This window comes from Saimiri boliviensis, chromosome 20 (genome assembly GCF_048565385.1).
Source record: "Saimiri boliviensis isolate mSaiBol1 chromosome 20, mSaiBol1.pri, whole genome shotgun sequence".
Lineage (NCBI taxonomy): Eukaryota > Metazoa > Chordata > Mammalia > Primates > Cebidae > Saimiri > Saimiri boliviensis.
In genome coordinates, this window is record NC_133468.1 from 27,678,095 (window position 1) to 27,704,335 (window position 26,241).

At 54.6% G+C, this 26,241-nt stretch overlaps 1 protein-coding gene across 1 annotated transcript in view; it reads right to left on the minus strand.

Moving 5' to 3' along the window:
• TNRC18 (trinucleotide repeat containing 18) overlaps positions 1-26,241 on the minus strand; it is a 112,728-nt gene that overhangs the window by 47,936 nt on the left and 38,551 nt on the right. Inside the window, 10 exon segments of the mRNA XM_074390629.1 lie at positions 2,758-2,929; positions 4,864-4,992; positions 5,168-5,304; positions 5,909-6,084; positions 14,074-15,060; positions 18,012-18,441; positions 19,967-20,157; positions 20,789-20,935; positions 21,326-21,531; positions 21,872-21,974. Coding sequence (XP_074246730.1) covers positions 2,758-2,929; positions 4,864-4,992; positions 5,168-5,304; positions 5,909-6,084; positions 14,074-15,060; positions 18,012-18,441; positions 19,967-20,157; positions 20,789-20,935; positions 21,326-21,531; positions 21,872-21,974 — 2,678 coding nt within the window.

Sequence of the window (26,241 nt, forward strand, 5' to 3'; positions counted from 1 at the left end):
AGGCTTGAGCCACCGCGCCTGGCGTGTTTTTTTTTTTTTTTTTTTTTTTTTTAAGACAGGGTGTTGCTCTGTCACCCAGGCTGGAGTATAGTAGTGCAATCACAGCGCACTGCAGCCTCAATCTCTGGGCTCTGTGATCCTCCCACCTCAGCTTCTCTGGTAGCTGGGAATACAGGTGTGCGCTACCACCCCTGGCTCATTTAAAAATTTTTTTTTTCTAGAGACGGGGTTTCACCATGTTGCCTGGCCTGGTCTCAAAACTTCTGAGCTCAAGCCATTCTCCCAAAGAGCTCAAGCCACAATCAAAAGTGTTGCAATTCCAGGTGTGAGCCACCAAGACTGGCCAGCTTCAATGTTTACACTCTATAAAATGGGGATATTTGGCCGGGCGCGGTGGCTCAAGCCTGTAATCCCAGCACTTTGGGAGGCCGAGGCGGGTGGATCACGAAGTCAAGAGATCGAGACCATCCTGGTCAACATGGTAAAACCCTGTCTCTACTAAAAATACAAAAAATTAGCTGGGCATGGTGGCACGTGCCTGTAATCCCAGCTACTCAGGAGGCTGAGGCAGGAGAATTGCCTGAACCCAGGAGGCGGAGGTTGCGGTGAGCCAAGATTGCACCATTGCACTCCAGCCTGGGTAACGAGCAAAACTCTGTCTCAAAAAAAAATAAAATAAATAAAAATAAAATGGGGATATTTATGTCTGGGCATCCCAAGGTGCTTCTGAAGATGAACTCAGATAAGGTACACGCAGTGATCACAGTGCCTGGTACAAGGTAACCACTTATTAAACAGCTGCTGCTGTGGTTACATTTATCACCGGCTCTGGCTCTCCACGGCACTGCCTGGTGCCTCCTAAGGAAGCACTTGAAGCAAGCGATACTGCCGATGGCCTGGAGAAGGCAGCTGGATTCAGGGAGGGCGAAAGAAATCAAGATCAAAAACCCGCGCGGCTGATCTGCCTATCTCTACCACCTACGGCAGCTGACAAAGACTACTGCACAGTCCAAACCAGCCCATCCAACTAAAGGGGCCGAAAGCTGCCAAAAAAAAGCCTCAAGTGTTCCTTGGATGCCTGAAGCAGAAAGAACGATTAGAGATTTCACAGATTAAATTTCTGCCTGCATGTCGATCGTCAACTATAGTCATTTGCCGAAGTGAAACACGCAGTTTCAAAGCTATTAATGCCCCACGCTTGAACATTTTCTATTTTCTTTTTGTTGCTGTTGAGATGAAATCTTGCTCTGTCGCCAGGCTGGAGTGTAGTGGTGCGATCTTGGCTCACTGCAGCCTCCGCCTTCCAGGTTCAGGCAATTCTCTTGCCTCAGCCTCCCAAGTAGCTGGGATTACAGACGCCCACCACCATGCCCAGCTAATTTCTGTATTTTTAGTAAAGACGGGGTTTCACCATGTTGGCCAGGATGGTCTCCATCTCTTGACCTCGTGATCCACCCGCCTCAGCCTCCAAAGTGCTGGGATTACAGCCTAGCCTCTTTTTAAAATAATTTTTTCAGAGAAAAGGTCTTGCTGTGTCATCGAGCCTAGAGTGCAGTGGCATGATCATAGCTCACTGCAGAGCCCCCGGCTATAAACACGTGGCTGAGCTTGAAAGAGAGGGTTGGGCATGGTGGCTCACACCTGTCATCCCAGCACTTAGGGAAGCCAAAGTGGGTGGATCATCTGTGGTCAGGAGTTCGAGGCCAGCCCGGCCAACATGGTGAAATCCCATCTCTACTAAAAATACAAAAATTTAGCCCGACGTGATGGCAGATGCCTGTAATCCCAGCTACTCGAGAGGCTGAGACAGGAGAACCACTTGAACCCTGGAGGTGGAGGTTGCAGTGAACCAAGATCGCGCCACTGCACTCCAGCCTGGGTGACATAGTAAGACTCTGTCTCAAAAAAAAAAAAAAAAAAAATTACCCCTTTCCACTGGGCTTTATGGGGAGGGATGACAAGGTACGTTGTATTTACAAAAAGCACCTTAAATGGATGATTTCAATGCTCTGCAGAAATAAGAAGAATCAAGGAGTTGGCTCTCAGCCCATTACCCCTGGAGAGTTCAGAGAGGAAATTACCATGGCATCAAGCCCTTGTTTCTCAGAACTACAGAATGGCAAAGCTGCTCATTAAACAATTACACTGTTAACAGAGCAACTGCATTATTTGGTCAAGAACCTGTGTCTCTGCTCAGCTTTAGCAAAGGGTCACGCAGCACACAAAGGGAGACAGCTTTTAGGCCTCCCATCTCTGAGGCTATGTTACTTCTGACCTCCTCTGGGCCATAATTTCCCCTGTCTGTGCAATAAGGAAGATTGGAGAAGAGTCATTCTGGCACTAAGACAACCATTCCTAAGGTTTCTGTACAGGAACAAGGGGCCTGCAAAGGAAGTGTGGACTTTTTTTTTTGGAGACAGTCTCCCTCTGTCACCCAGGCCAGAGTGCAGTGGTGCCATCTCGGCTCACTGAAACCTCTGCCTCCCAGGATCAAGTGATTCTCCTGCCTCAGCCTCCCAAGTAGCTGGGACTAGACAGATGCCACCATGCCTGGCTAATTTTTTGTATTTTTTAGTAGAGATGGGGTTTCACCATGTTAGTCAGGATGGTCTCGATCTTCTGACTTTGTGATCCACCCGCCTCGGCCTCCCAAAGTGCTGGGATTACAGGCAGGAGCCACCTCGCCTGGCCAGGAAGCGTGAACTCTTAACATACCCATACCAAGATCTCACACACCTGGAAGACTGGGTTACTGACCTGACTTATGAAGTCAGACGAGGCCTCATGTTCATCCCAAGTCTGGCTCCTCCCCCTGGCTTTCCCCATTCCAATGAGGGCATCGTGTTCCTCCTCAGGCCCTTTGTGTCTCTTCCGTATCCCTCCTCCCAGCTCATAGTCATCGGACGTCAGCAGAGACTTGCTGCTCAGCCTGAAACGCAGACACACTACCGGTCAGCACCATGGCCAGACGTGACTTGCGGGCTTGAGTCCACCCTCATGGCCCTGAAGGGTCGGGCTCTGGACGCTGAAGCACAGACAGTGATGCCAGAGTGACGCGCATGGGGAGATATGGTGGATCTTGTAAAACTACGGTGCTGTAATTCTCGGATATTTTTCAATGAGGCAGAATGAGAGTTTAAGGTGAGAGTAGGAAAAAAGTCAGCGTTTTCATTCTTGTGTGCTTTCACTCGTACACTCACACACACACATCTCTGTGCGGTCCGATACCTGGTTCACCAAACCGTGCCAAGAACAAAGATCAGAAATCCACCAGGATGGCAGGGGAAGTTTAGACCACAAGGTGACACAAAGAAGGATTCCAGTCTGCCTTTTCCAGCAAGGGAAAAAACAAACACAATGAAGGGGCCATTTGCTGGTCTCGGGAATCCTGTGCACGGTGGGAGTGGGGACACAGACGTGGCCCAGAAGCCCCACTTGCCTGCGTTAAGCTGAAACTTCCCAGGTGATCGAAGCAGCCGATCTGGACCTGGCACTCACTGTGTGTTTTGCACTGTTGTAACAGCAGCTTTATATCTTAGCCACAAATAGCATTTGGTACTGCTATATATAGATATAGATATAGGTATAGGTATTTTTTCTGAGATGGCATCTCACTCTGTTGCCCAGGCTGGAGTGCAGTGGCTCAATCTTAGCTCACTACAGCCTCCACCTCCCCAGGTTCAAGCGATTCTCCCCTCAGCTGGGATTACAGGTGCATGTCACCATGCCTGGCTAATTTTTGTATTTTTAGTAGAAATGGAGTTTCTCCACATTGCCCAGGCTAGTCCCAAACTCCTGACTTCAAGTGATCTGCCCGCCTCGGCCTTCCAAAGTGCTAGGATTACAGGCGTGAGCCACTACACCCAACCGGAGTACTTGTTTTTTTTTTTTTTACAGATGAGGAAACTGAGGCTCAGAAAAGCTAACACCTGGCCTGGGGTTAGTCACACTAAGGAGTGGTGCTGGGACTCAAGAATGGAAATTCAAACAGTACAGGCCACACCCCTGACCACCACGCTGCTGGGCTGCAGCCTCCTGCGATCTTCTCCAGGAGCCTTTCCATTCCCCTGCTGTGGCCAGTCCAGGGATTTTTTTTTTTTTTGCAAGACAAGGGGGCCCCGGGGCTGTTTCCTCCTGAGAAGACCTGTGGCTGTCCCACTGCCTCTCCTGTGCCCTCTGAAGGCCCCTGAGCTCCTGCTTCCTCGGGGCAGGTCTTGAGCCGTCAAGCGGCTCCAACCGTTTTCCTTGATGGGCTGCCTTCCGCTCGTGCTACAGACACCCAGGAAAGGACAAAGCATCTCTCCTGTGCACGCCTTGCCCTACAGGAAAAGCTCTCATTCCAGCAGGCATTCAGAAAGACCCATACAGGCCCCCCACAAGGCTGCGACCGCCACCCAAGGAGGAAGAGCTTGTCCCCAAAGTGCCCAAAGGAGCCAGCCCCGGTGTCAGGCGGGACAAGTCAGCAGGTCTGGCACTGTGGAGACCAAGAGACAGCCGGGTTACAGCCCGTCCCAGCAAGGCTGGCAGCCCAGCGAGTCCTTCCGCAGGGAGGAGGCACATGGAAAGGAGGAGGAATTAGGCCCTAGGTGTGAGGAGGCAGGCGTGGCAGGAAGACAGATGAAGCTCTTGGGTTAGGACGCAGGAAATCCTGTTGCAGGAGCCATCCTCCTGGCTCGGCACTGGCCTTGCTCCCTCCTGGCCCGGGCAGCACAGGCCGCACTCCCCAAGGGCCACCACTGCAGGTGGGTCAGAGCCCAAGGGACACGAGGTCCCCCAGCACCCAGAGGCAGGCCCCACGTGGGGCCCGGGCTCCTCCCCTCAAGCTCTGTGCCAGTCCCCGACCCACCGAGGGGCCAGCCTTACTTTCCGCCACTGTTGCGGCTCTTCCCTCTCTTGCGGGGGGGCGACAGGGCGCTCGGGGCGTGGGTCCGTTTCCGCGGCCTGCCAGGGCCTCTGCGTGCCAAGCTTCTATGGGGTTCCTCGCGCCTGTCCCTTAAAAAGAATCACACGCTTGGCTGTGACGCTGGGAGGCGGGCGGGGCGCGGAGAACGGGCACACGATGCATACACGGCGCCGGGTCCACGCACACCTCGACGGCTGCTGCGCGCCTGGCGGCCTGGCGGGCCGGAGTAGGGACCCCACTGGGGCGGGCAGGGAGCACACTCACTCGGAGTCCCGGCGCCGCTGCAGCTTCACCAGCTCACGCTGCTTCTCCTTGTACTGGCGCTGGACCTCGGCCAGCCGCATTCGGAAGTCCAGCTCCAGGGCATCCATGTCCTCCAGGGAGGACTTCATGGCATACATCTGGGAGGCACCAGGAGAGGAGGAGGAGAAGGTGAGGATGCCGCCACCCACCGACCGCCCAGATGCCCATGCTCACCGATAGGTCAGGGGAGAGACTGCATGGGGAGGCGGGACTCAAATCCCACCGCTGCCACCTCCTAGCTGTGGCTGTGGCCTCCTCGCAGGCGAGGGAGCCTGTATCGGCTCTGCGGGGCTGTGACAACGCTCAATTAGATGGCAGGCCTGAAGCACAGTGCTTGCGTGTGACACCCGCTCCATCACTGAGGGCCATCGTGTCATTTATAAACAGAGGCTCAGCGTGGGGATGCTGCTACCCCAGGCACCTAAGGCCAGAACTATGCATGACCCTGGGCTACTCTTTCCAGTTGATCATGCAGCAACTCCCGTGTTGTGCCTGACATGCTAGTAGATAGGTAAACTGAGTCCCGAGAAGGGCACCCACTTGCCCAGGAACACACAGCACGTCAGCACAAGGAGCTGAATGTAGCCGAGGCCTCTCTGGCGCCCAAGCCAGCCACATCCCGGGCAGTACGGCACGTCCATGGAGGGGACTCCCACCCGGCCCCAGCCTGCGTGCGCCAGGGAGGAAGACGCCGCCACTCACCCGCTCCTCCTTCTTGCGCATCCAGCTGTACTTCTTGTTGGGCTTCAGCTCCCGGGGCAGCCGCAGGTTCTTGAGCGGGTCCACCACAGGCCCCTCCAGCACCTCCCTCAGCATGTGGCTGCCGGCCGCCAGCAGGCTCTCCAGGGAGGGCCGTGCCACCAGGGCCCGCTCCACACCTGCAGACAGGAAGCAGGTAACAGGGCGCTGCCACCACCCGCTCCCGGACCCCAGACCTGGGGGTGCCGAGACCCAGAGCAAATGCAGGCCCAGGCCACACGCCCCCATCCCGAGGTGCTGAGTAAGCAGAGGCTTTTGTGACAGGCAGGAAGTCCTGAGCATCTCTAGACAAGAGGAGGGAGCCGGGCGCGGTGGCTCACGCCTATAATCCCAGCACTTTGGGAGGCCGAGGCGGGTGGATCACCCGCGGTTGGGGGTTCGAGAGCAGCCTGATCAACACGGAGAAATGGTGAAACGCTGTCTCTACTAGAAATAACAAAAACTAGCCAGATAGAGCAGACACCAGGAATCCCAGCTACTCGGGACACTGAGGCAGGAGAATCGCATGAACCTGGGAGGTGGAGGTTGCAGTGAGCTGAGTTCGCACCACCATACACCAGCCTGGATGACAGAGCAAGACTCTATCTCAAAAAATAAATAAATAAATAGAACAGGGGCAAAGGCGGCATGCCTGGCAAGGGGTCCTGTGCTCTATGCTCAGAGAACACTAGGCACAGCAAAGCCCCCAGAGGAGCACCTCCACAGGGTTCTTCCTGGCACTACGCCTCTCCTTCCGCTTACCTGTATGTACATTTTTCTGTAGTGAATATGCATGGCTCTTATAATCATAAAAAAAGAGCCTAGGATGAAAAACACAAACCAAGCAGAAAGGTATCCAAATAAGAAAGCCCTCTTCCTCCTCCAACACACTGGTCCCTCCCTTGGGAGCCCACTGTGGGTGCACTTTCCAGTAGACAGTTCCAGTAATGATTACATATATTTAAATACACAGGAAATACACAGGTATCCTTTAAAATATAAAAATAGGCTAGGCACGGTGGTTCACTCCTGTAATCCCAACACCGTGGGAGGCCAAGGCGGGCGGATCATTTGAGGTCAGGAGTTTTGAGACCAGCCTGGCCAACATGGGAAAACCCCATCTCTACTAAAAATCCAAAAATTAGCTGGGCATGGTGGTGTACACCTGTAGTCCCAGCTATTTGGGAGGTTGAGGCACCAGAATTGCTGAATCTCAGGAGGCATGAGTTGCAACGAGGCAACACTGAGCCACTGCACTCCAACCTGGACAACAGAGTGAGACTCCAGTTCAAAAAACAAAAATTAAAGTAAATATAAAGTGGGTGCGTGCAGTCCCAGCTACCTGGAAGGCTGAGGCAGGAGGATCACTTGAGTCCGGGAGGTTAAGACTGCAGTGAGCCATGATCACACCACTGCACTCCAGCCTGTGCAACATGGCCAGCCCATCTCAAAGAAAAAACATATATACACATATATATATGTAAAAATGACCTCAGGCCAGGCATGGTGGCTCATGCCTGTAACCCCAGCACTTTGAGAGGCCAACGCAGGCATATGGCTTGAGGCCAGGACCAGCCCAACCAACATGGCAAAACCCCCTCTCTACTAAAAATACAAAAATTAGCTGGGCATGGTGGTGGCCACCTGTAATCCCAGCTACTTGGGGGGCTGAGGCACAAGAATCGCTTGAACCTGGGAGGTGGAGGTTGCAATGAGCCATGATCAACCCACTGCACTCCAGTCTGGGCCACAGAGGGAGACTCTTGTCTCAGGGGAAAAAAAAAAAAAAAAGGAAAAAGGATATCTCAATCAATACATACCATATCACATATTTTTTTCTGCTTAACAGCTTTTTTCGTATTAGCACAAAACAAACATCGACTTCATTATAATCAGCTTGAACCTTATAAAAACCACCATCTCTCAAGGTCAAAAACACTAGAATGTCAGCAATTTCAAATGGCCAAACCTAGTAGGCAGCAGCAGCTTATGCGGAATCATAGGGGGGAGGGCACGTAAGGGGTAGCCTAGAATGTTCTTGTATTGATGAGTGTTTTTTTGGTTTTTTTTTTTTTTTTTGAGAAGGAGTCTCATCCTGTCACCCAGGCTGGAGTGCGGTGGTGCGATCTCAGCTCACTGCAACCTCCATAGGCTGGGTTCAATTTCCCTGCCTCAGCCTCCCAAGTAGCTGGGGTTACAGGCCAGCTACCACCCCCAGCTAATTTTTTTGTATTTTTAGTACAGACAGGGTTTTACCATGTTGGCCAGGCTATAGTCTCAAACTCCTGACCTTATGATCCGCCCACCTCAGCCTCCCAAGGTGCTGGGATTACAGGCATGAGCCACCACACCCAGCTAATCTTTTTTTTTTTTTTTTTTTTTTTTCCCATTTTTAGTAGAGATGGGGTCCTCGCCATGTTGCCCCGCCTGGTCTTTCTTTTGAGACGAAGTCTCACTCTGTCACCAGGCTGTGGCAGGGGTGCAATCCGGGCTCACTACAACCTCCACCTCCTGGGTTCAAGCAATTCTCTCTCAGCCTCCCAAGTGGCTGCAATTACAGGCGTGCAATACCACACCCAGCTATTTTTTTTTTATTTTTTTTATTTTTTTTTTATTTTTAGTAGAGATGAATTTCACCACATTGGCTAGGATGCTCTTGATCTCTTGACCTCAACATCTGCCCGCCTCGGGCCTCCCAAAGTGCTGGGATTACAGGAGTGTGCCACCACGCCCGGCCCCAGGCTGGTCTTACAACTCCTGGGCACAAGCAATCCTTCCGCCTTGGCCTCCCAAAGTCCTGGGATTACAGACATGAGCCACTGTGCCCACCTGACATCCTCTTTGTAATCTAAATTATCAAATTTTGTGAAGGTCCACATGTGGTGAGAAGAAAACCGTATTTTCCATTGGCAATGGGCAAGGTTCCAGGGACGGACGTGACTAATGATGCTGCTGAGGGTGGGGCTTCTCTGCCTTGGCACTATTCACATTTCACCATTCACTATTCACATCTCTGTTGGAGGCTGACCTCTGCCTTCATTGAAGGGTGTCTCACTGAGTCCCTGCCTTTACCCACTAGATGTCAGTAGTGCTCCCCACAAGCTGTGACAACCAAAATATGTGGTTGCCAGTGTTCCCTGGGGGAACAAAATTGTCCCAGTTGAAAACTGCTTGCTTTGCTCCTTTCCCCCCACCCCCCCAAGACAGAGTCTCACCCCGTCACCCAGGCTGGAGTGCAGTGGCACAATTTTGGCTCATTGCAACCTCCACATCCCGGGTTCAAGCAATTCTCCTGCCAACTAGCTGGAATTACAGGCACGATCCATCACGCCTGGCTGATGTTTTTGTATCTTTAGTAGAGATTGGGTTTCACCATGCTGGCCAGGTGGGTCTCGAACTCGTGACCTTTGTGATCCACCCACCTTGGCCTCCCAAAGTGCTGGGATTACAGAGGTGAGCCACCACGCCCAGCCACTTTGCCCTTTTTCTTTTCTTTTCTTTTCTTGCTCTGTCTCAAAGGCTGGAGTGCAGGGGCGTGATCTCGGCTCACTGCAACCTCCGCCTCCTGGGTCAAGCAATTCTTCTGCCTCACCCTCTGAGTAGCTGGGCATGTGCTACCACACCCGGCTAATTTTTTTATTTTATTTTTTTTTTAAAAGATGGGGTTTCACCATGTTGGTCAGGCTGGTCTTGAACTCCCGACCTCAGGTGATCCGCCCGCCTTGGCCTCCAAAGTGCTTGGATTACAGGCGTGAGCCACCACACCCAGCCTAATTTTTTGATTTTTCATAAAGACAGGGTTTCACTACGTTGGCCAGGCTGGTCTCAAACTCCTGACCTCAAGTGATCCAACCACCTCAACATCCCAAAGTGCTGGTATTACTGGTGTGAGCCACTGCACCCGGTCACTTTTCTATCTTTAGGGAAACTGAGGCCACAAAGCTGCAAACCTCATCAGCTCCCAAAGGATGGTGTTAGATTGAAGCCCTCTCGCCTACCCCAGTGACGCCTCTGTGCCACCTGCCCCCGTTGACATCCTGTGAGACGTTAAGAGTCGACAGTGTGAGGTAAGGAGGGCTGCTCTGTTTTCCGGTCACCTCCTTCACCCTCCCACAAACCCATCTTGCCGAAGCTCTCAAACGACAGGCAATGTACTCTATCTAGGCCAGATGTGATGGGTTGAGCGGGTTCAACTGTGTCTCCAACCATTTAATATGCTGGAGTCCGAACCACCAGTAACCTCAGAAGGTAATCTTCGGGGGAGACAGGGTTTTTACAGAGGTGACCAAGTTACACTCATGGCAGTGGGCCCTAACTCAGCAAGGCTGGTGTCCCAATAGGGTGGAGAATTCTGGGCTGGTTGCGGTGACTCACACTTGTAATTCCAGCATTTTGGGAGGCTGAGGCGGGCGGATCACTGAGGCCAGGGGTTCAAGACCAACATGGCCAATATGGTGAAACCCCATCTCTACTAAAAATATAAAAATTAGCCGGACATGGTAGCATGCGCCTGTAGTCCCAGCTACTTGAGAGGCTGAGGCAGGAGGAGAATCACTTGAACTCAGGAGGCAGAGGCTGCAGTGAGCAGATATCACACCACCGCACTCCAGCCTGGGCAAGAGGGATATTCCGTCTCAAAAAAAATTAAATTAAAAAAGAAAAAAAGCCAGGCACGGGGGCTCACGCCTGTAATTCCAGCACTTTGGGAGGCGGAGGTGGGTGGATCACGAGGTCAGGAGTTCAAAACCAGCCTAGCTAGCAAGGTGAAACCTCATCTCTACTAAAAATAGAAAACTAGCTGGGTGTGGTGATGCGCACCTGTAGTCCCAGCTACTTGGGAAGCTGAGGCAGGAGAATTGCTTCAACCCGGGAGGCAGAGGTTGCAGTGAGCTGAGATGGTGCCACTGCACTCCAACCTGAGCGACAGAGCAAGACTCAAAGAAAAAAAAAGAAAAAGCCAGTACCAGGTGGAAAGGAAAACCAAGGGAGTTTTTATTTTCTTCTACAAAATAAAAAACAAAAGTTTTTGTTGAACGATTTTAGTGAAAGAAAAGAAGCGATGAATTTAGGAACACCGCCACCCAGCAGGGAAGGGGCATCGCTCCCACAGATTTAACAGAAGCGTGGCTTCTCCAGGCGTGCGGGCCATCTGACCGTGACAGTCAAAAAGCCTTGAAAACATGGCCTTGTTTGGATGCACCAGCTCTACCTCTGGGACTATAATCCCAGGCAAATCAGAGATATGGACAAGGATTTTTTTTCTTCAAGGATAATCATCACATTATTTGCAATGAGTGGGGGCTGGGGGGACAATTTTGTCTTAAAGCAAATGAAAATGTCTTAACATCTAACTGGGCCATCGAGGGCCAGGGCCACCGCCAGGCACAACATCGGGCACTTTCTAAAACAATGATTTTTTTTAAATTTTTTTTTAAACCACAGCTTTGGCTGGGTGCGGTGGCTCATGCCTGTAATCCCAACACTTTGGGAGGCCGAGGCGGGAGTATTACAGGGTCAGGAGTAACCCCACAGCTTTGAAAAATGTTTAATAAAGAACATTTTAAGTAAAATGGCTGAGAACGGTGGCTCATATCTGCAATCCCAGCACTCTGGGTGGCCAAGACGCTTGAGGTCACTTGAGGTCAGGAGTTTGAGACCAACCTGGCCAACATGGTGAAACCCCATCTCCATTAAAAATACAAAAAGAGGCCGGGCGCGGTGGTTCACGCCTGTAATCCCAACACTTTGGGAGGCCGAGGCGGGTGGATCACGAGGTCAAGAGATCGAGACCATCCTGGTCAACGTGGTGAAACCCCGTCTCTACTCAAAATACAAAAAATTAGCTGGGCATGGTGGCGCGTGCCTGTAATCCCAGCCTCTCAGGAGGCTGAGGCAGGAGAATTGCCTGAACCCAGGAGGCGGAGGTTGCGGTGAGCCGAGATCGCGCCATTGCACTCCAGCCTGGGTAACAAGAGCGAAACTCTGTCTCAAAAAAAAAAAAAAAAAAAAAGATAGCCAGGCATGGTGGTGCATGCCTGTAATCCCAGGTGCTCAGGAGACTGAGGCAGGAGGATCACTTGAACCTGAGAGGTGGAGGTGGCAGTGAGCAGAGATTGCGCCACTGCACTCCAGCCTGGGCTACACTGTGCCACTAGACTGTCTCCCAAAAAAAAAAGAAGAAGAAATTTTTAAGTGAAAAAGGCAGATTACAGAACCCTATTTACAAGAAGATCTTGATTTAAGAAGTAAGTATATGTGTGTAGAGAAAGTTCTAGAGGAAATATACCGAAACACTGGCAGGGATATGATTCTCTTCAACAGCTGCTGCCCAGGCCTCTCTTCCAAACTGGTTCTGGGTCCAATTTTCTACACTGAACGTCAGTCATTCCGTGACTGGCCCATAAGTCACTGCCCTTTCTGCTGAGGGCATCCCATTCTCTTTGAGAACCGTCCCTCCCCACCCGACACCCCATCCCTCATCAAAGGACAGGTACGATCACCCCAGCCCATGTTCTGAAATGCCAGCAAAAAGCATGAACCAAGGCCGGGGGTGGTGGCTCACACCTATAATTCCAGCACTTCATGAGGTCAAGGATTACTTGAGGTCAGAAGTTCGAGACCAGCCTGGCCAACATGGCAAAACCCCATCTCTACTGAAACTACGAAAACTAGCCAGGCATGGTGGCACATGCCTGTAATCCCAGCTACTTGAGAGGCAGAGTCAGGAGATTCACTTAAACCCAAAAGGGTGGAGGCTGCAATGAGCCAAGAGGGTGCCACTGCACTCCAGTGTGGGCAACAGACTGAGACCATCTCAAAAACAAAACAAAACAAAAAGCATGAACACCAGTCAGCCTATGAGAGTGAATCTCAGTGTTTTGTCAAAGCTACCAAGAAACAGGTGGCCTCTTTCATAAGGCTGCTTAGCAGGCCCACGGGCCTCGGAGGAACGGAGACCACCCCTCGCCCCAATGAGGATGGTTAAGTCAGCCTTGAATGAGGCCAAGAGAAAGAAAAGTAGAACAGCAAGAGGGAGGGAGGGAAGGAAACAGAAACACAGATAACAGAGCCTAGGGAAGGGCCTGTGCAGGAAGAGAGAAACGGTGTCTTGGCTTGAACACCTAGATCCAGCCATACCTGAAATTACCTAATTTCTGCTGGACTTCAGTTCTACCAGCCAAATTACTCTCTCCCGCCTAAACCAATTTAAATCAGAGTTTCTGTCCCTTGCAACCCTAGAAATCCTGCTAAAACACACCATTGACATAATGAGAAATTTCACCACCAAGAAACCCACCAATTGGCTACCAAGTGTGAATGCACTTACCATGCTGCTCAACGGACGCTTAAAACGCGCAAGATGTAACATTTTGTTATGCGTATCTTACCACAATTTTTCAAAAAATCAGTATGAATAAATCACATTCTGGGGTTTTTCAAAATTCAAAAATCTTATTAAAAAACTGTTTAAGAGGCCGGGCACAGTGGCTCACGGCTATAATTGCAGCACTCTGAGAGGTCAAGGCAGACAAAATTGCTTGAAGTCCAGGAGTTCAAGACCAAACTGGGCAACAGAGCAAGACCCCATTTCTAAAAATATAACTTTTTTAAAAGTAAGCTTGGCTTAGTGGTAGACCCCTATAGCCCAAGCTAATTGGGAGGCTGGGAAGGGAGGATCACTTGAGCCCAGGAATTTAAGGCTGCAGTGAGCTAAGACTGTGCCACTACACTCCAGCCTGGGCAATATAGCAAGACCCTGTCTCCACAAAAATAAAATTCAAGAGGGACCAGGCATGGTGGCTCACGCCTGTAATCCCAGCACTCTGGGAAGCCGAGGCAGGCGGATCACCTGAAGTCTGGAGTTCAAGACCAGCCCGGCCAACATAGTGAAACGCCATCTCTACTAAGAATACAAAATTAGCTGAATGTGGTGACACAGGCTTGTAGTCCCAGCTACCCAGGAAGCTGAGGCAGGAGAATTGCTGAATGCCTCTGGGAAGCAGAGGTTGCAGTGAGCCAACATCGCACCATTGCACTCCAGCCTGGGTGACAGAGCATGACTCTGTCTCTAAATAAATAAATTAATTAATTAATTCCAGAATCTGCATGACCCGGTGGTGCACTCTCACCTCCCAGCTCCTGGCTCCTCCTCTCCAGCTCCAGCTCTGCGATCTCGCTCAGCAGCGTGATCCCGTGCAGGAAGCTCTGCTCCAGGACAAGGCTCTCGGCCACTTCCAGCTTCTCCACAGCCTGGGCTCCAGCAGCGCCAGGGGAGGGCAGAGGCCTGGCCTGGGGCAGCTCTGCAGCCGCCGCCAGGGCATTCATGCCAGCCAGTGGGTCCTCCAGGTCAGGCAGGAACTGGTCAGAGTTTCCCTCTTCCAGGTAGCGAGTGCTGCCGGGCACAGGCAGGGCCTCCTGGGGCTCCAGGCTCGGGCACTGTCCCTCCCCAGCAGGCATGTCACAGTCCATTTGAAGGCTGGGCTGGGGCTCGCTTGGAGTTGCCTGGGCCAGGCCTTCCTCAGGCACTGCCTCTGCCACGGGCACTGCCACAGGCACCTCCACGGGCTCCTCCTTGGTCTCCACCAGTGTCTCGGGTGCCCGCTGCACCCCCAGGTCCAGGGCGGCCGTGCAGGGTTCTGTCCGGCCTGGGGAATCCGCCCGTGCCTCAGGCCCCTCTGCAAAGTCTGAGCACTCGGAGGGCTCCACACAGCCCTGCCCGGTGGCACTCAGCGCCTGGGCCTCCAACAGGCCACCTCCACAACTGCCTGCAGGGCTCGGGGTAGCCATGGCTTCTGCAGCGGACAGTGGCAGCGGCGACTCCAGGGGCGGCAGCTCTGCGGGGCCCTCGTCTATGTCCTCCACCTCCGCCTTCACTTCCCGCTGGGCCAGTGGTTCTTCCTCCGGGCCCTCCCGCAGCGGCTCTGGTATCTTGGAGGGTGACAATCGGATGGGCTTGTCTTCGGGCGAGAGTGCCAGGCGTTCGGGCCCATCAGCTGGGAGTGGCACATCAGGGGCCAGGCCATCCGCGTCAGCAGCCGCCGTGGGCTGCAGCAGGAAAGGGTAGGGCCTCCCGTAGTGCGGCGGCAGGGCTTGGAACGGGTACCTGGTCGGGATATCTGTCAAGGACACAGGGGTCAGCATGGGAGCCCCGGGATCTGGCATGCTGTGTCCCCGTTGACACCTGCCCACCACCCCAGACAGACCCAGACACCCAGCCACCCTCTGCTTACCCAGCTGCAGGGCCGGGAGCTGTTCTAGGTGTGATCTCAGAGACCTAACGGCCTCAAAATTGGCACCATAGTGAAAAACTGGCCGCCTTCCCGTCCCTGGGGTCTTGTATTGAAGGCCAAACCCCACAGTTTTCTCTCTTGTTCCTTCCCCACTCAGCACCCAGCACAAGGCTAGACCAGAAGCAAATACTTCATGAGATCTGCACAGACCTAATACTGCCTTCACCCACCTGTGGGGTCTGGCCCCTCGACCCTACAAGAATCTGCCACTCCACCCATTAAACCAGTTGTTCAGCCGAGTGCAGTGGCTCACGCCTGTAATCCCAGCACTTTAGCAGGCTGAGGCAGGCAGATCACGAGTCAGGAGATCAAGACCATCCTGGCCAACATAGTGAAACCCCGTCTCTACTAAAAATACAAAGAATTAGTTGGGTGGGGCAGCGTGTGCCTGTAGTCCCAGCTACTTGGGAGGCTGAGGCAGGAGAATCGCTTCAACCTGGGAGGCAGAGGCTGCAGAGAGCTGAGCATCTAAAAAAAAAAAAAAAAGAAAGAAAGAAAGAAAAGAAAAAGTGCAGTTGTTTAAGCAGGACCAGGTGTGAGCCACCACGCTGTTAGGAGGCCAAAGTGGGATGATCGCTTAAGTTCAGAAGTTCAAGACCAGCCTGGGCAACATAGTGAGACCCCATCCCTTTTATTTATTTATTTATTTATTTATTTTTTTGAGATGGAGTTTCGCTCTCGTCAGCCAGGCTGGAATGCAATGACGATCTCGGCTCACTGCAACCTGCGCCTCCTGAATTCAAGCCACTCTCCTGCCTCAGCCTCCAGAGCAGCTGGGACCATAGACATGAGACACCACACCTGGTTAATCTTTTGTATTTTTAGTAGAGACTGGGTTTCACCATGTTGGCCAGGCTGGCCTCAAACTCCTAACCTCAGGTGATCCACCTGCCTCGGCTTCTCAAATTGCTGAGATTACAGGCGTGAGCCACTGAGCCTAGCCTCTGAGACTCCATCTCTCCTGAAAAAAAAAAAAAATTGGCTGGTCATGGTGGCACACTCCTGTAGTCCCAGCTATTTGGGAGGCTAAGGTGGAAAGATCACTTGAGGCTGGGAGATCAAGGCTGCAGTGACCTATGATGGTACCACTGCACTCCAGCCTCAGAACAAGACCATGTCTCAAAACAAAACAAAACGTAACAGCAAAGCTAGGTGCAGTGGTTCAAGCCTATAATCCCAGCACTTCGGGAAGCCAAGGTGGGAGGTGGGAGGATCGCTTGAGCTCAGGAGTTTGAGACCAGCCTTGGAAACACAGTGATACACAAAATGTACGAATATAAAAAAATAGCCAAGTGCAGTGGTGCACACCTATAGTCCAAGCTGCCTGGGAGGCAGAGGCAGGAGGATTGCTTGAGTCCAGGTGTTCAAGGCTGCAGTGAGCTGTGATTGCACCACTGCAGTACAAGCCTGGGTGACAGAGCGAAGATCCTATCTCAAAAAAAATAATACTGGCTGGGCGCAGTGGCTCATGCCTGTAATCCCGGAACTTTGGGAGGCCAAGGTGAGCAGATCACCTGAGGTCAGGAGTTCAAGACCAGCCTGGCCAACATGGTGAAACCCCATCGCTACTAAAAATACAAAAATTAGCCAGATGTGGTGGTGGGTACCTAGTCCCAGCTACTTGGGAGGCTGATGCAGAGAATTGCTTGAACCCAGAAGGCGGACGTTGCAGTGAGCCAAAATCGCACCACTGCACTCCAGCTCAGAAAACAGAGCAAGACTCCATCTTAGGAAAGAAAAAAAAGGAAGAAGAATACCTGGCTGGGCATGGTAGCTCACACCTGTAATCCCAGCACTGTGGGAGGCTAAGGTGGGGGGATCACCAGGGGTCAGGAGTTCAAGACCAGCCTGACCAACATGGAGGAACCCGTCTCTACTAAAAATACAAAATTTGCCGGGCACAGCGGCACAAGCCTGTAATCCCAGCTACTCGGGAGGCTGAGACAGGAGAAATCGCTTGAACCTGGGAGGCGGAGGTTGCAGTGAGCCAAGAAGGTGTGATTACACTCCGGCCTGGGCAATGAGAGCAAAACTCTGACTCAAAAAAAAGAAACAGCAACCCAGTTCTGTCCCGGATATAATCTCCCTGAGAGTAGGCCTGTGTGCCCCTGATCCTCTGCGCCGCTCCGGCCCAGCACGGAAGCAGGCAAGCTGGAGGCATGCAAAAGGGAAACTCACGCAGGAGAGTCAGGCGCTGGCCAGGCACAAGCTAAGAACTCAGCCACCACTGTCCTGAGCTCACCCAGCCTTGGTGCCAGAATCTGAATTTGAACTGAAGTCCTCCCAAGCAGGCACTCACACACCTGATACCCCCCAGGGAAGAAGAACACAGTCCCAGCCCCCAAAGCCACCTGCTTCGGGTCCCTGCTGACACAGGAGTTGGGAAGAGTGGGTATGTTCATGCGACACTTGGCACGGGGGTACAGCTGCCCAGAACCGGTGTCCCTGGACCATCATTGCCAAGGCAGAAGTTAGCGCTGACTGCGTGCTGAGTGTGTGACAGGTCTGGCAAGGTTGAAAGCTCAGAACAACTTGTCCGGAAGCAGCTTCGAATATTACACCCATTTCTCTGACACTACCACTGAGGAGGGGCTGAGGAGAGGCTGGATGTGACTGTGAGCGCCTGTGTTTGTTCCATGTCTGGCAGCCGGCCTGGTATGCAGGAGGTGCTCCATGGAGATGGAATGAATGAATGAATGGGTCAATGAAGAGATGGGTGAGAAGTTCTACCACGCCAGGGCCAGACTGAGACCCTGAGGGTCTCAGCCATATCCTACCTGAGAACAAGGCCTGGAAGGGGCTAGGGGCTTCCTTCTCCAACTCCAAGTCTTTCTTCTCGACCACATTCTCGGGGGCCTCCTCCTTGCGGGTGATACCCGGGGTGGGCGGCGGGGAGGCGGGCGGTGGGCTGGTGGGGTGGGAACGGGGGGTGGCGGGGTAGGCGTAGGCGGGTGGCTTGGACACATCCTCCAGCTTCTGGATGACCTTGGCTTTCAGGGCAGCCACAGGGGACGCACGGGGCGATGGTGGCGGACTCACGGCCTTGCCATAGGTGCCCGCAGGGCCGGCAGCCAGGCCGGGGGGCTTCCGAGGCAGCAGCCCAGGGCCGGCGGTGGCCAGGCCAGCCTTGCCTGCGGCCTCCAGACCCCGCTTGCTCCCCTTCTCCTCCATCTCCGCCCGGTGCTCCTGTGCCTTCAGCCGCTCCTGCTGGGGAGGGGCCGGCAGGCAGGGTCAGCGCAGCATGAGTCCCCCCCACCCCCAGCACCTTCCCTGACCCCAGGGTCCCCCGGCCGGAGGAGAACCTTATGCAGGACCTGGAGTCCAGGCTGCCCACCCGCTCCCAGGCCAGAGACGGCCATTCCGTCCCAGCCTACGAGTCAAAACCCCGAAAGGCAGAGCTGGGGTGAGGAGCTTTGGTGGGCCCCTTCGGACCAGGACTGATGGGGGAATCCGACCATGGCTTGGCCCTGCAGGGACCCTCACAGTCAGGCCAAGGGGGGCCAGGTGGGAGCACGAGGCCCCACACCTCGATGGCGTTGGGACAGCGGCCTTCACAGAGCACTCGCCACCTGCTGAACCTTCCTGTTTCACTGCAGTATCATTTTAGGGTCTCAAAATGCCCCAAAACGGGGGTAGGAGGAGCCCAGGTGTGCCTTTTATGAGGAAATGGGAGGGAGTCGGCTTCCCGATCACCAATGCCTACCTGGGTGGGTCAGTCAATATACAAAACACATCAGGGGCCGGGCATCATGGCTCACACCTATAATCCCAGCACTTTGGGAGGCCAAGGCAATCACCTAAAGTCTGGAGTTCAAGACCAGCCTGGCCAACATGGTGAAACCCTCTCTCTACTAAAAATACAAAAAATTAGCTGGGCGTGATGGCACACACCTGTAGTCCCAGCTATGTGGGAGGCTGAGGCAGGAGAATTGCTTGAACCCAGGAGGTGGAGGTTGCGGTGAGCCGAGATTGTGCCACTGCACTCCCGGCCTGAGTGACAGAGCAAGACTCCATCTCCAAAAAAAAACAAAACCAGTACGAAGCGCTCCAAGGACAGGCCACTCTCCCAATTACTAAACAGTCATATTTAGCAACACAAGAACTAGGCAACACTAGCATCTCTGTTTCTGGGAGAGGAAACTTGAAGCCCAGAGAGGTGAAGCCACTTGCTCAAAGGCACACAGCCAGGCCTGGCAGATCTAAGATTCAGACCCAGGGCTCGGGCTCTGAGGGCTTCCTGCTGCATATGCCAACCAGGCAAACTCCTCCAGAACAGACCCCTCCTGCCCACCTATCTTACGGGACCACGCCATCAGGAGGCAGCTGGCCAGGCCCCCGCCATGTGCCTCTCCGAGAGGCCACCTGGAAAGAAGTGGCCAGGCTGGGCTCAGGCAACAGCAGGAGTCCCCGGGACTCCTTCAGCGTCCAGTCACCCTTCCCCAGTCCCCCAGGCCACCTGTCTGCCTTGGTTTCCCACTTGTTCTTGCACCCTGCCCTGCCAGGCTCCATCCACCTCTGCTCACAGCTCCCACTGCCTGGAGAGCTCTTCCGTAGATGGCTCCAGGTCTCCGTTCCAACACTGCCTCCTCCAGGAAGCCCTCTCTGACCACCTGCTCCTCTGCTGTTTTCTGCCCCTCCCCATTAACTGTCTGGAGTTTCTGCTGGCTGACTCATCTGCCTTATTACTCGCAGGGCCCCCAGAGGGGGCTGCACCTCATCCTCCCCAACTTACCACTAGCTGGGCACTCCTCTGCAGTTCCAGGGCCTGAGCCGCCTGCTGCTGCAGGTACAGGAACTCCTGCTGCCGCAGGAAGTGCTGCTGCGAGAAAAGCTGCAGCTGCTGGGCATGGTGCAGGGGGCTGCGGCCTGGTGGGTACAGGGCGGGCCAGAGGGGTGGCACGGTGGCCCGCTCCATCAGCTCCGCTGCGGGGACACAGACAGTGGGCTGTACCTGCAGCCTGACGCTGCACCACCATGCCCATTTATAGAGGGGATGCTAAGGCCGGAGAGGGGCCTCTCACACAGCAGGGAGCTGAGCTCTGCAGGTAACCCAGCTGCTCCCCAGTGTCCAGGAAGCCCGTCCTGTCCTCCACTGGCCATGCATGCACCCCAGGCCCGGGGAACACGACCCTGTCCACAGACTGGGGTGAGATGACCGCCCCACAGCCTCACAACCAGAACAGGTCAGCATGCAGACGTGCAGGAAGGGCCACTGTGGGGACCTAGGAAACGGCCTCCCCCGCCCCTCCCAGCGCTCTGCAAGCGGGGTTCCTGAGGCGATGAGGGTGCCAGGTAGGGGGAATCCCAGCCCCACCCAGGGCTGCCGGTCTCACTTCTCTTTATGGAGCTTCTGGGTGGGAGCTCACTGCAACAAGAACCCCAAAGCTTTCTAACGCTGGCGGCAGGCATCGTCTCTCTGAACCCCTGTCCGCCTCCCCCAGCCCCCCCAGGTCTGCCGGCCGCCACCCCTTGGCGGGAGGCCCTTGCCATCAGAGACCATCTCACTGGGCGTGGCCAGCCCGGCCCATGCTGGCCACACGGAGGGTCCACTTACCGAAGTGAGGCAGGTGATCACTGGGAATGACCACCAGCTGGCCCGACTGGGGGTCCCTGACAAACTGGTAGGCCGACGGTAGGGAGCCCCCTAGGCCGGGTGGAAACGCAGGGGCCATGCCCTGGTGCAGAGATGGGGGGCCCAAGCCTAGGAGGAGAAGCCCACATCCGAGTCAGTGCTGGGACCCCCCCCGCCAGGCGGTTTTCCCTGGGGAGCCTCAGCCCAGCACCGCCCTCCAAGTCCTGAACCGCTTGGGGCCCCCAGTGGGGAAGCCAAGGGGCAGGGGTGCTGGCTGAATACAAAGAGCCTCACAGAGCCACCTCCACTGGGCATCTGCCCCAAACACGTAGGGCAGAGGGGCCCCCACGAGGCAGATGCCATTATCATTCCTTCTAAAGACGAATGCGGAAGCCAGGCCCAGGCCCCCCAGGAAACGGCAGGCAGGCAGGCGGTAGCCAGCCCTGAGCTGTCATCCTGCACCCGTGCCCTCCCACCCCTCCCTCAGAGAAGGGGAGAGTCCCCACGCCCTGCACTCACCATAGGGGTGTCCGGCAAGCCACATGGATGTGCTGCCCGAGCGGGGCAGCCAGGGGTGCGTGGCCAGATGGGCTGCGGGGTCGGCAGACCAGCGCCCTGAGCCCGCCAGCGCCGGGCCCCCGGTCACCATGAGGTTGGGGTTGAGGCCGTTAGGAGCACAGCTGGTAGGGTGCAGGCGGGCCAGGTCTGCCAGCTCCTTACTCTCTCTGGAAGGAGAATCACAGATGTAGTGATTCAGACAGCCCAGGGAATAAGAGGAAGAAGGGCCGTTACCCCAAGGAACCATTCGCCACCAGGCCACGAGTCAGGACAACCACCATGGGGAACAGAAGGGCCGCCCAGCGCCTCCCACACTCACAGGAAGGGGCCGTGGGGCCACCTGGCCTGGGAGAGCTGGCCCGATGCTGAGGACCAGGGTGGGTCCTGCTCTCAGGACCACAGTAGCTGCAGTCAAGAGGCGAAGCCCACCTGCAGTCATCCAGCTGCCCCTCAGCCCCAGGGGCTCTGAGACATCCCCAAGCCCCCGGGCTCCCCCGATGCCCTCACCTGAGCAGCTTCTCCTGATCCCGGTCCAGCCGCGCCCCCAGCAGCCGCTCCTCCCGGTGTCTGGCCCGGTCATCCACACAGTCCTCATCTGCTCGGCCATGCCCTGCAGGGGGGCCAGGTGGAAGTGAGACCCTCAGCCAGCACCCAGCTTGCCCCAGGCTCACTGGCCCCAATGCCCTCACCCCTCCCTGGGCTCCTCAGAACCCCAATGGTCCTGCACAGCCATCCGCACAGCTCCTTCACCCCGAAACGTTTCCTTATGACGTACCGAGCTCCCCCAAACCCCAAACAGGGTCCTCAGGGCCAGGAATCACCCCGTCTACCATTCCCCATCCAGAAGGCCTGTCTGTGTCCCCTGGACAGACAACCACGGTGATCATTAGACCAACGGCCATGGATAGTATTGGAAAATGTCATAAAACCTATCAGAACAATGATAGGCCAGGGGCACTCGCTAATGCTACTTTAATGACGGCACGGCGGACTCTGAGCTGGGGTTTGGTGAGGACAGGGCAGAGTCCAAATAGAGAAAAAAAACACAACCCCAAAATGAGCCCGACCTGGGTCACAAGTAGCCAGACTCTGGAACCACGCAGGCCTGTGTGCCCCAAGACAGTTTAAATACACACGCCTGTAATTCCAGCACTTTGGGAGGCCAAGGCAGGTGGATCACCTGAGCTCAGAAGTTCGACACCAGCTTGGCCAACATGGCGAAACGCCATCTCTACTAAAGAAATAGAAAAATCAGCTGAACTTTAGTGCTCCTGTAATCCCAGCTACTCAAGAAGCTGGGACAGGAGAATCGCTTTAACTGGGAGATGGAGGTTGCAGTGAGCCGAGTGTGCCAAACACTCCAGCCTGGGCAACTGACACAGCTAGACTGTCTCAAAATACATACATACACACACACACATATATACATATATGGCTAATTTTTTAAAAATCAGGATCGAAGGCACAGTGGCTCATGCCTATAATCCTAGCACTTTAAGGAAGCTTTTTAGGGAACTTTTTAGGATTGCTTGAGCCCAGGAGTTAAAAAACAGCCTGGGCAACATAGCAAAACCCCGTCTCTACAACAAATACAAAAATTAGGCGGGCATGGTGGCATATACCCATAGTCTCAGCTACTCAGGAGGCTAAGGTGGGAGGATTGCTTGTGCCTGGAAGGTGAGGCTGGAGTTAGCCATGAATGCACCATTTCACTCCAGCCTGGGTGACAGAGCAAGACCTAGACTCTAAAGAAAAAAAAAAAAAAAATCAAAACAGAAAAATAAACCCAAAGAACACTATCCATACCGGGCTTGGTAGCTCACGCCTGTAATCCCATCACCTGAGGTCAGGAGTTCAAGACCAGCCTGGCCAACATGATGAAACCCTATCTCTACTAAAAATACAAAAAAATTAGCTGGGCGTGGTGACGGGTGCCTGTAATCCCAGATACTTGGGAGGCTGAGGCAGGAGATTCACTTGAGTCCGGGAGGTGGAGGTAACAGTAAGCAGAGATCACACCATTGCATTCCAGCCTGAGCGACAGAGGGAGACTCTGTCTCAAAAATAAATAAATAAATAGAAGAACACTATCTACTTGGGTGGAGGAGGTGGCCTTGGCTCCCAGAGTGGGAGGTGCCACCAGGCTCACCCGTCCCTGTCCCTCCCCATGGCCAGCTCCCTGGAGGCCCAGGCCCGGCACATGGTTAGTCACCAGAGGAGAGGGGAGAGGGAGCGAAGGAGTGGCAGGAACCCCGTCTGTCCCTCCCAGCCCCACCTCATCCCTGCCACCCTGCCCTGGCCCCTCTTTGAGTGTTTAACACCATGAGCCAGAGATGGGCACATGCTGGATGGGTGAGGGCACAGGAGGGAGCTGAGCACCACGGCAGAGGCCACCAGGTGTGCAGCTGGGAAACCTGCCTGCTGGCTCCGGATGCCGAAGCACAGGCCCAAGGCTGGCTGACACTCCCCTTGGGGCTGACCTTCCCAGGGCTGCCAGGAAGAGGGGTGGGCTGGGAGCTAGGTCCTCCTACCAGGGCTACTGTGGGCGGACGCTGGCCATCAGCCCACACCCCCCAGGGCACAGTCCAGCACCGCCACTAACAGTGTTGGGGATCCGCCAGCATGGAGACACTATCCTTCCACTGAAGACAAGGTCCCCGCCCTGCCGCCCTAGCTGGGGTCTACAGCAGTACCACAGCCTGGACCCCCACGGGTGAGGAACTTGGAATCAAGCTTTGCCTCGAACCTCTCCCTTCCTGCACTCCCGAACACCAGGAGCCAACGAGCACCACCCGAGGACCAGCGAAATGGCTCAGGAATGTGCCGGCACTTTGGGAGGCCGAGGCGGGAGGATCACTGGAGCCCCGGAGTTTGAGACCAGCCTGGGCAACATGATGAGTCCCCATCTCTACAAAAACATACAAAATTAGTCAGGCATGGTGTCGTGCACCTATGGTCCCAGCTACTTAGGAAGCTGAGGCAGGAGGATGGTTTAAGGCCAGGAGGTAGAGGCTGCAGTGAGCTGTGATGACGCCACCACACTCCAGCCTGGGCCACAGAGTGTCTCCCTTTTCCCGCAGGAAGGTGGGAACCCACCAGTCCCAGAAGCAGAAGAGAGGAACCCGGACAGAGGCACAACTGTGCACACACACACACCTGCAGGTCCGCGTGCAGGGAGGGACAGCCGGGCAGCCCGGCATGGGGAGGGGTGTGTCAATGGGGCGGCTGGACATGGGCCTGCAGGGCCATGTGGACCGCCAACATCAGTGTAGCTCCTGTATCACAGCGGAACCTGAGCCCACCAGGCACCCCTCCCTCGGGACTAGGAGGGGCCCTACCTGTGGACCTCACGGGGAAAGTGAGGCCCAGAAAGGCATCAGGCAGGACTGGGGCAACAGAGAGCCACCCGAGTCCTGCAGCCGTGCTGAGAAAGCAAAGCATGTGCTCAAGCTTCCTTCTCGCAGGGGAGGTGGCCGTCCTAGCCTACAGAATCCCAGCGGCTCAGCCACGAGGGGGCCACTCTCACCCCTGCTGGGTCCTCCTGGTGCCTGGGTCAAGCTCTGGGCACGGGGCTCTCCCAGTGCCCCGAGGTGGTGGGGGATGCTTGGGAAGGCAGCCTGGGCTCCGCCCCAAGCCCTCCATCCTTCCCACTGTCCCCTCTGTCACTGTGAATGGTCCCAGGGGCTTCCCTTCCCAGGTGCTACCTGCCACAGAAGCCAGTCAGAGCAACTGCTACCCTCAGGACCTCAAAGGCCATGGCCCAGCCCGCTCCCTGCAAATGTGGTTGGTCTCTGAAGTGATGTAGTGAGCCCTCTGTTCCCGTCCCTGCACTCGGCGGGGTTCCTGCTCCACCCTCCTCATTCTGTGGCCCCCCCCATCCACTCAAACCCCTGGTCCCACCTGTCACCCCACGAGGCCAGGTGGGGATCTGGCCAGCCTCTCGAGGATGCCCTAGCCTCTCTGCACATGTCACACTCATCCCTTCTCCGTACCTCTGGGCCACACACACACCATTCCCACTACCTGGACCTTCCCCTCATCAGAACTTAGCTTCAAATCCCACCTCTTCCAGGAAGCCCTCCCTAACCACCTCTCTCCATCATCATGCTCCTTTGATTATACACAACTCTTCTGCTTATTGGTCATTCATTGTGTGTCCTCAAGGCTGCAGTGAACTCTGACTGCACCACTGCACTCCAACCTGGGTGACAGAGTGAGACACTGTCTCTGTAAATTAAATAAATAAATAAAGCCGGGCGTGGTGGCTCAGGCCTGTAATCCCAGCACTTTGGGAGGCCGAGGCAGGTGGATCACGAGGTCAAGAGATCAAGACCATCCTGGTCAACATGGTGAAACTCCGTCTCTACTAAAAATACAAAAAATTAGCTGGGCATGGTGGCGCGTGCCTGTAATCCCAGCTACTCAGGAGGCTGAGGCAGGAGAATTGCCTGAACTCAGGAGGCGGAGGTTGCGGTGAGCCAAGATCGCGCCATTGCACTCTAGCCTGGGTAACGAGCGAAACCCCATCTCAAAATAAATAAATAAATAAATAAATAAAAACAGAAAAGTAAATTCAGGTTGGGCATGGTGGCTAATGCCATGGTTGTAATCCCAGCACTTTGGGAGCCCGAGGTGAGCAGACCACCCAAGGTCAGGAGTTCAAGACCTGTGAAACTCCGTCTCCACTAAACATACAAACATCAGCTGGGCATGGTGACACGTGCCTATAATCCCAGCTACTCAGGGAGGCTCAGGCAGGAGAATCGCTTCAACCCGGGAGGCGGAGGTTGCAGTGAGCTGAGATCACGTCACCATATTCGAGCCTGGGCAGCAGAGAGAGGCTCTATCTCCAAAAGTAATAAATAAATAAATAAATA